Consider the following 10618-nt stretch of genomic DNA (forward strand, 5'->3'; position numbering starts at 1 on the left):
CATTCAAAGCTCTTGTTTCTTTGTTGATTTTCTGCTTAGGTGATCTGTCTATTGCTGATAGTGGAGTGTTGAGGTCCCCTATTATTAACATATTTTTATCTATATGTCTCTTTATTCTGCTTAAGAGTGGCTTATGTATCTAGCTGCTTCCTGTTGGAGGCATAGATATTTATAATTGTCATATCCAATTGTTGGATACATCCTTTAAGAATAATATAGTGTAACTACAGTCTTTAGTTTAAAATCTACTCTGTATGATAGAAACAAAGACTTTACTGGCAATATGGCATCATTAAAATCATAACTCTCAATAATCAGTCTCAATGTAAATGGCCTAAATGCTCCCATAAAGTGCCTCAGGGCTGCAGATTGGATTAAAAGACATGACCCATACATTAGCTGTCTACAAGAGACTAATATTTGAACTTAAGATACATCCAGACTGAAAGTAAAGGGATGGAATACCATCTTTCATGCCAATGGACCTCAAAAGAAAGCTGGGGTAGCAATTCTCATATCAGACAGATTGGATTTTAAACTAAAGACTATAGTTAGAGATACAGAAGGGCACTATATTATTCTTAAAGGATGTATCCACCAAGTCGATATGACAATTATAAATATATATGCCCCCAACAGGGTAGCAGCAAGATACACAAGCCAACTCTTAACCAGAATAAAGAGACATATAGATAAAAATACGTTAATAGTAGGGAAACTCAACACTCCACTATCAGCAACTGATAGATCACCTAAGCAGAGAATCAACAAAGAAACAAGAGCTTTGAATGCCATACTAGACGAGTTGAACCTCATAGATATATAGAGAACACTACACCCCAGAACCAAAGAATACACATTCTATTCTAATGCCCGTGGAACATTCTCCAGAATAGACCATGCTCTGGGTCACAAAACAGGTCTCAACCGATACCAAAAGACTGAAATTATTTCCTGCATATTCTCAGACCACAATGCTTTGAAATTGGAACTCAATCACAAGGAAAAATTTGGAAGAAACTCAAACACTTGGAGACTAAGAACCATCCTGCTCAAGAATGATTCAATAAACCAGGAAATCAAAAATCAATTTAAACAATTTATGGAGACCAACGAGAATGAAAACACAATGGTCCAAAACCTAAGGGATACTGCAAAGGCAGTCCTAAGGGGAAAATACATAGCCATCCAAGCCTCATTCAAAAGAATAGAAAAATCTAAATTGCAGTTTTTATATTCTCACCTCAAGAAGCTTGAAAAGCAACAGAAGAACAGGCCTAATCTATGCACAAAAAAGCAGTTGATCAAGATTAGAGCAGAGATCAATGAATTAGAAACCAGGAGCACAGTAGAACAGATCAACAGAACTAGAAGCTGGTTCTTTGAAAGAATAAATCAAATAGACAAACCACTGGCAAGATTTATCCAAAAGAATAGAGAAAAGACCCAAATTAATAAAATTATGAATGAAAAGGGAGAGGTCACAACCAACACCAATGAAATAGGAAGGATCATTAGAAACTTTTATCAACAGCTTAATGCCAATAAATGAAGCAACCTGGAAGAGATGGAGGGCTTCCTGGAAACCTATAAATTACCAAGACTGAAACAGGAAGAAATTGATTTTTTAAACAGTCTAATTAATTATCAAGAGATTGAAACAGTGATTAAAAACCGTCCTAGCCTTACATCAGAAACCGGGGATGTACTGTATGGTGACTAACATAATATAATAAAAAAATCATTAAAAAAAAAAAACCGTCCAAAAAACAAATGCCAGGGACTGATGAATTCCCCAGGGAATTCTACCAAACATTCAAAGAAGAAATAATACCTATTCTCCTAAAGCTATTTCAAAAAATAGAAACAGAAGGAAAACTACCAAACTCATTCTATGAGGCCAATATTACCTTGATCCCCAAACCAGGCAAAGACCCCATCAAAAAGGAGAATTACAGACCGATTTCCCTAATGAATATGGACGCCAAAATCCTCAACAAGATACTTGCTAATAGAATCCAACAGTTCATTAAAAGGATTATCCACCACGATCAAGTGGGATTCATACCTGGGATGCAAGCGTGGTTCAATATTCGCAAATCAATCAGCGTGATACATCATATCAACAAGAAAAGACTCAGGAACCATATGATCCTCTCAATCGATGCCGAAAAAGCATTTGACAAAATACAGCATCCTTTCCTGATTAAAACCCTTCAGAGTGTAGGAATAGAAGGTACATTTCTCAATCTCATAAAAGCCATCTATGAAAAGCCTACTGCAAATATTATTCTCAATGGGGAAAAGCTGGAAGCCTTTCCCTTAAGATCAGGAACACGACAAGGATGCCCACTCTCGCCACTATTATTCAACATAGTACTAGAAGTCCTTGCAACAGCAATCAGACGACAAAAAGGGATCAAAGGTATTCAAATTGGCAAAGAAGAAGTCAAAATGTCTCTCTTTGCAGATGACATGATACTCTATATGGAAAACCCAAAAGAAGCCACTCCCAAACTATTAGAAGTTATAGAGCAATTCAGTAACGTGGCGGGATACAAAATCAATGCTCAGAAATCAGTTGCATTTCTATACACGAATAACGAGACCGAAGAAAGAGAAATTAGGGAATCCATCCCATTTACAATAGCACCAAAAACCATACGTTACCTTGGAATTAACTTAACCAGAGACGTAAAGGACCTATATTCTAGAAACTATAAATCACTCTTGAAAGACATTGAGGAAGACATAAAAAGATGGAAAGATATTCCATGCTCATGGATCGGAAGAATTAACATAGTTAAAATGTCCATGCTACCCAGAGCAATCTACACTTTCAATGCTATCCCGATCAAAATACCAAGGACATTTTTCAAAGAACTGGAACAAACAGTCCTTAAATTTGTATGGAAACAGAAAAGGCCCCGAATCTCCAAGGAACTGTTGAAAAGGAAAAACAAAGCTGGGGGCATCACAATGCCGGATTTCGAGCTGTACTACAAAGCTGTGATCACAAAGACAGCATGGTACTGGCACAAAAACAGACACATAGACCAATGGAACAGAATAGAGAGCCCAGAAATGGACCCTCGGCTCTTTGGGCAACTAATATTTGATAAAGCAGGAAAAAACATCCGGTGGGAAAAAGACAGTCTCTTCAATAAATGGTGCTGGGAAAATTGGACAGCTACATGCAAAAGAATGAAACTTGACCACTCTCTCACACCATACACAAAGATAAACTCCAAATGGATGAAAGATCTCAATGTGAGACAGGAATCCATCAAAATCCTAGAGGAAAACATAGGCAGCAACCTCTACGACATCAGCCAAAGCAACCTTTTTCATGACACATCTCCAAAGGCAAGAGAAACAAAAGATAAAATGAACTTGTGGGACTTCATCAAGCTAAAAAGCTTCTGCACAGCCAAGGAAACAGTAAAAAATACTAAGAGGCAGCCTACGGAATAGGAGAATATATTTGCAAATGACACTACAGATAAAAGACTGGTATCCAAGATCTACAAAGAACTTCTCAAACTCAATACACAAGAAACAAATAAACAAATCATAAAATGGGCAGAAGATAGGAACAGACACTTTTCCAACAAAGACATACAAAGGGCTAACAGACACATGAAAAAATGTTCAAAATCATTAGCCATCAGGCAAATTCAAATCAGAACCACACTGAGATACCACCTTACACCAGTTAGAATGGCAAAAATTGACAAGGCAAGAAACAACAATTGTTGGAGAGGATGTGGAGAAAGGGGATCCCTCCTACATTGTTGGTGGGAATGCAAGTTGGTACAGCCATTCTGGAAAACAGTGTGGAGGTCCCTTTTAAATTTAAAAATTGAGCAACTCTATGATCCAGCCATTGCAATACTGGGTATTTACCCCAAAGATACAGACGTAGTAAAGAGAAGGGCCATATGCACCCCAATGTTCATAGCAGCATTGTCCACAACAGCTAAATCATGGAAGGAGCCGAGATGCCCTTCAACAGATGACTGGATTAAGAAGATGTGGTCCATATATACAATGGAATATTACTCAGCTATCAAAAAGAAACACAAAAATGTGTTTCTCAACATTTGCAGCAACACGGACGGGACTGGAGGAGATAATGCTAAGTGAAATAAGTCAAGCAGAGAAAGACAACTATCATATGATTTCTCTCATCTATGGAACATAAGAACTAGGAAGATCGGTAGGGGAAGAAAGGGATAAAGAAAGGGGGGTAATCAGAAGGGGGAATGAAACATGAGAGACTATGGACTATGAGAAACAAACTGAGGACTTCAGAGGGGAGGAGGGTGGGGGAATGGGATAAGCTGGGGATGGGTAGTAAGGAGGGCACGTATTGCATGGTGCACCTTTACATCAAAAACTAGCGATGTACTGTATGGTGACTAACATAATATAATAAAAAAATATTATTATAATAAAAAAAAAGACTACCTAAGACTTTGACCAATATCTTGTCTAAGAACTGGAAATGTACCGGTTCCACTGAAGCTTACTCATATATTATTTTTTTGAGGAGGTTTATCTTGCAGACTTAATCAATCATTATGTATCGGTTTTGCTGTTTTTAGGCTCAGAAAGTAGCTTTTCCTGGTATAATCCCCAGTTCCTCAGTTCCCTTATAGATTTTCCACAAGTAATGTGAACACATTGGAAAAAAGTAAAGGTTTTTTCCATAGCATGTCTTGAAAAAGAAACATATAAATAGATAAACAGTATGTAAAAATTCAAAAGAATATTTTTATTCTTGAAAGAAGGTAAATTCAAAATGAATAAAATATTTAATGACACTAATATTTGGTTCCACAAGGTGATATGAAAGAAATTATTTTGAATTTGTAGCTATGATGTTTCCCAAAGAGAAATGTCTGCACTTTAAAAATATAAATATTACACATGTTCTTTTATTTGTTTTATAATAGAAAATATGAAAAATATTTTAAGTTATATTGACTTCTAAATAAAAATCAAATGATTCAGTAGTGTCAAAAAATAAATCCAAAAGATAAATAAATAAATAAATAAAAATACATAAATCTAAACCCAACATACCTAAAGTTTTCACTGAAGGGAAGAAAAAACTGGAAAAACACACTCTAAACCAAAAGAAAAACAAACAAAATAAAATAAAAATTACACAATTAATACAAAATAGAAAGAATAAATGAATGAAAGGAAGAAAGAAAGAAAGAAAAGAGAAAAAGAAGTAAAACTGAGCTGATGATGTTAGGGTGATGAGATTACAAATTTTTCATTTCTCTGTTTTACAAATTATGTGTAATTTAGAAAAACTAGTTTTCTCTTTAAAAAATAATGTTATACACAAGTAATGAATAGTTGAACACTACATAAGAAAAACTAATGATGAACTATATGTTGGCTAATTGAACATAATAAAAAAAACATTTCAGGAAGGAGGATTCTACCATTGATAGCAGTTAATAAAATTTACAACCCAGCAAAATAATAATAATAATAACTAATAATAATAATAAATGTTAAAATGTGTTTCTTTGAAAATGTTCTAGTTTGGTATTTCTAAAGATGATTGGTTTTGGAATTTAGGAAGAACAGTGTTTGCTTACTACTATCTATGTTTTGGTAGTGAGTCGTTTACCTTTTCATAAGAAAAAACAAATCTAGATTTAGCACTTCTCAAGGGCAGGGCACCTCTGCTTCATCTTAGCAGCCCTCAAATCTTCTTCTGACTAGGGTATTTTTCAAAACATTGGCTCTTTAATAAAATGTGTGACGGGGCACCTGGTTGGCCTAGTCAGTTAAGGGACCGACTCCTGGTTTCTGCTCAGGTTGTGATCTTGGGGTCATGGGATTGAGCCACACATGGTGGTCCACATTCAGTGCAGAGTCTGCTTCAGATTCCCTCTCCCTCTGGCTCTCCTGCTCATGTCCTCAATCTCTCTCTCTTTCTCTGAAATAAATAAATAAATCTTTAATTAAGAAAAATGTGTGAAGTAGAAGCAACTATTTGTGTAACGATCAAGAGACAGCCAGTGGCAATAATGCCAAGCAACTTGGCTCAGGTTTACAGTATCCACTGAGTTAGATCACAAAATAGATCCACAGCTAGCTTTAACTGTGCTCTGAATTTTCTCTTCTGAAATACATTGTTGATGGTAATTATCTCCCAGTAGCTGGATTATCTGTGGCATTTCTTTCCTTCTTTGTGTTTTTCTGGATTTTCCAGATCTTCTACCCTAGTCATGTATTGCATTTATAATTAGAAAATAATAATGCAAGGACTTAAAAGCAAATAAATGAGATACCTCACAGATACAGCCTAGAAGGAGGAGTCCTTAAAGACTTGAGAAAGCTGATATTACTTTAAAAGGGTAAATCTGGTGTTAGAACAAAACTAGTGATAGAGCTAGACTCCATTTGTCACATTGCATTTTATATCCCCAGGAAAATCGAACTGCCTGGTTCTTTATTTCTCTCCAAATCGGTGTCATATACCTCACAAGTGAGGTAAAGATGTCAATAATCTGCTGGAGTTTAACAAGAGCATTTCAAAGGAAAGAGTCTCATAATTTCCAGGGTTTCATTGTTTCATGGCTAAAGAAACTTAGAATTCCAATGCCAGCCCTAGGAGGAACTTAAGTGCTCAACCACTCCAAGCTCCTTCTTTTGCGGATGTCAACTGAGGTCAAGAGAAAGTCAGTTACTTCCTTGAAGTTGTAGAACTACCTGGACGGAGGAACAAGGAGTCTCATCAATGTGGGTTTCTTCAGAATGTTCTTAACACAGATGTTCTCTTTCCTTGTAGGAAACGTGCACTGAGGATTTTCATCATGTTTTATGTCCTCACCTTCACTGGACTTTCATGTTACATACTATTTTTTGATGCTACATTTATCTTTGAAAGCTTGCTCCCTACAATGCTTGGACGCCGCAGAATGTGGGAACTACGGGAGATCATTGCGCCTTTCCTGAACTTGGAAGTGGAAGACTTGTTACCCTCCTAAAGATGTAGAAGTTACTGTTACCCTACTGACTCTCTCCTTAATAAAATTCTGGCTGTTCTTGTATTATGGTGGTTAACATAGTTTTAAAAAATTACTACTGGGTGTTTGGCAAAGGACATTGTAGTTATATGGAAATTGCTTGTTCACAGACAGAAAAAATGAAAACAGTTTATCTTTACCCTTATGACTCACAATTACATCTTGAATCATTCCACACGTTGTTTACACATTTACTTCAAAGCACTAGCCTCTTCTCCTCCAACCCTGAGAACATTCAGTTTACCAAGTTTTAACTTCCTTGTTTTGTTCCCCCATTTTCCTCAAAAAGGAAAGCACAAAACTTCTCTCCATCATTATCAGTTTTACTTCCATTGGATTGGGGCCATATTTTGGGAGTAGTGGACATTTCTTAGTTTTGCTCCTAACATTCATTTTCCCTTTTGGTAACAACACCCTAACTTTGCTTTCAAAGAACTATCTTTACCCAGTAAGCATAATTGTGGGTGGTCTTTCAGTCAGCGTCCCCAGTCTTTCTATTAACAACAGTTGGGAATATGTCGAAATAGTCATTCTCTAAGAATGAGAATTTTGAGAAGAATCATACAAAGAAGGGAAATGATTGAAACTTCAATTTTGTGAATTAGCCTATACCTTTATCTGCTTAAGTTAGTCAGCGTTGGTTCTATTGCTTATAACCAAAAGAAGTCTAATTGATACAGAAGTTGGGAATGCTAGACTGGAGCATTTTTATCCTTAATTTTGTAGGTAATGGGGAAACAGTAAGCTTTCTTAGCAATATGGAAAAATAGCTATAGTTGAACTGTGCAAGATCAATAGAACCAAAAAGAATGCGTTGGAGTTAGGAGGGCAGATGGAGTGTGAGGGATGAGTTCAAAGGCCATTCAGTGGTTCAGGTGAGCTAATGAGGGGAGATGAGGCTAGAAAGGGGCTGAGGGGTGATATGGGTATTGTAAGGGTGGATTCTACAATATTGGGGGTGTAATGAATGAGGGGTTGGAAGGGTGGAGACGGGGACTGTGGTCCCAATTCTTCTCACATTTGAACGGATCTTGAAGGATGGACAATATTCTCATGGCAGAAATAAGGAAAAGGCATTTCAGAGAAAGAACCATCTGAGTAAAACTTAGATGCCATGAACACAAGGCAGAGTCAGGACACTTGCTAGAGCAGATGGCTCAACATATCAGTTTCTACATTCCTTTAAAAAAACACTCTGCCTGACTCATTTTTGTGGTCTCTGGAACAGCGATTCCAAAATAACTGGTCCATTGACTGGATGCATCAGAATCTCCTGGGAAGCCTTGTACGCCAAAGATTTTCAATCTCGCCTCCAGATATTTAGATTCAGTAGAAATAACGTGAGGTCCAGGATCTTTATTTTTAAAAATCTCCCTGCCTGGGGGCGCCTGGGTGGAGCACTTGGTTAAGCCTCTGATTCTTGATTTTGGCTTAGGTCATGATCTCAGGGTTGTGGAATCCCAGCCCCGCTTTGGGCTCCATGCTCAGCAGCAAGTCTGCTTAAGATTCTCTCCTTCTCCCACTACCCCTCCCCACTCACATGTGTGTGCTCACCCTTTCTCTCTAAAATAAAGAAATAAATCATTTTAAAAAATCTCCCCAGCTTTAAAGAAAGGGGGGGTAATCAGAAGAGGGAATGAAACATGAGAGACTATGGACTATGAGAAACAAACTGAGGGCCTCAGAGGGGAGGGGGTGGGGGAATGGGATAGACCTGTGATGGGTAGTAAGGAGGGCACGTATTGCATGGTGCACTGGGTGTTATACACAACTAATGAATCATCGAGCCTTACATCGGAAACCGGGGATGTACTGAATGGTGACTAACATAATATAATAAAAAATCATTAAAAAAAAAAAAAATCTCCCCAGCTGAACGTAATACAAATTCAAATTTGGGAACCATGCCTTGGTACACTTTAGGACAATGCTGTGCACACAGTAATGATAAATACCTATTAAAGTAAATTAAATTTTGTGCTTTTAGCTTTGTGGCCTCCCTATCACTTCATCCAGTGCTACATTTAATATTTGTTCAGTAATTTTCGTCATTAAAAAAATAATAATAATTTCCATCATAGCCATTTTCCTAATGGTACCTTCAAATCCTTTACTATCTTTAGGCTTTAGCATTCTAGAAATCACCAGGTCCTTCCAATTCTTCTACAGAAATTTTTCTCAAACAGCTCCCATTCTTTACATTTATGCTGTTTCTTTTCTGATAGGCCCTATTATACAAATGGATTACTGCTGGGAAAAGCCAGCCTATTGTTTCCTCCTCCATAGACTATTATACACACAATGTTAGAAAAGAATAGACCCCAAATGCCGGTTTCATCCTGACATTCTACAGCCAGAAAACTATATCAGTTGCTCGAAATGTGAGTTTCCTTGTGAGTGGTTCTCAGGCTGTGGTACTTAACAGAATTCTACAAAGAGAAATTCAGTTATACGTTTGTCTGAGCGTCACCTCCAGAAATTCTGAATCTTGAGATCTAGGATGAATCTCGAATATCTTCTGTTTTAATAGATTCCCCTAACAAGTCTTAGGACTCTAGGTTTAAGAAACACCATGCTATGTCATGGGCAAAAGCTACCTGGGACTACAATTTGACTGAGACCCCATACAAGGTTATTTAAGAGGTGACTCCTTTTGTGGGGGGGGGGGAGAAGGAAGTGAGTATGGATGAGGGAATTTCCAGGACAAACAGAACAGGGAAAAAGCCAAAAGCTCTGGGAATGATGAGTAATATATTCAAAAGGTCGTGTGATTGTGAGAGAATATGCTAACAGACAGATTTTTTTTTAAAGTCTCAGATTTATTTACAAATATTAAAGGGACTATTCAGACCAATTGGTTGACAGAAATTGGCATATGTTTTTGATAATTTTTAGGAAAATTCCCATTACTGGATACAGTATCAGCTACTTTGTTTATAAAACCAAAAAAAAAAAAAAAGAAGAAGTATTGAGTTTAATTTGCTCAAGTAAAGCTAAAAGTTCTGCAATAATCATATAACACTAGTGATGAAAGTAAGGTAAGGAACTAGATTCTTTTAAGGATAAAATTAATATTTTACTAACTTCTAAGATATGCTTTATTAATATCTAAACTGAGATGGAATAATTTTCACTAAGGCATATAGAGCCTTAAAGTGGGAATGGTATTATTTTCTCATCAATTTATTTTCAATTTGCCAACATCTCAAGCTGGAAAGCTGGATGTCACGATGTTCTACTCTACTGAGAGAGGGTAACATTTAGTAAAGTACCATAATATTAAGATGATATAAATGTCTATATGTGGTAATTCAGTTAACTGCTTTGGTTGGTTGGGTTTTATTTCAGATCTTTTAAATGCCATATTCGATTGAATTAACCACTACGCACACAATCACTTACTAAAAATGTCAGAATCATTTTATAAATATGGTCTTGGTTTTGGATTAGGAGGACAGAAGATAAATGGTCACAAACTCTCCATTGGTCACGATTTTTTGAGTGAAGACGGCTACACTGTAGTGAAAGGAGTTTTAAACCTGGATTCAAAGTTTACAATA

General features: G+C 36.7%; 1 protein-coding gene across 1 annotated transcript in view; it reads left to right on the forward strand.

Annotated features, from left to right (window-relative positions):
- SMCO2 (single-pass membrane protein with coiled-coil domains 2) overlaps window positions 1-7100 on the forward strand; it is a 32737-nt gene extending 25637 nt beyond the window's left edge. The window contains exon 8 of the mRNA XM_040641902.1: window positions 6700-7100. Coding sequence (XP_040497836.1) covers window positions 6700-7019 — 320 coding nt within the window. The 3' untranslated portion in view covers window positions 7020-7100. The remainder of the gene's footprint in view (window positions 1-6699) is intronic.
- The last annotated feature ends 3518 nt before the right edge of the window (window positions 7101-10618 follow it).

This window comes from Ursus maritimus, unplaced genomic scaffold, assembly GCF_017311325.1.
Source record: "Ursus maritimus isolate PB19 unplaced genomic scaffold, ASM1731132v1 scaffold_26, whole genome shotgun sequence".
Lineage (NCBI taxonomy): Eukaryota > Metazoa > Chordata > Mammalia > Carnivora > Ursidae > Ursus > Ursus maritimus.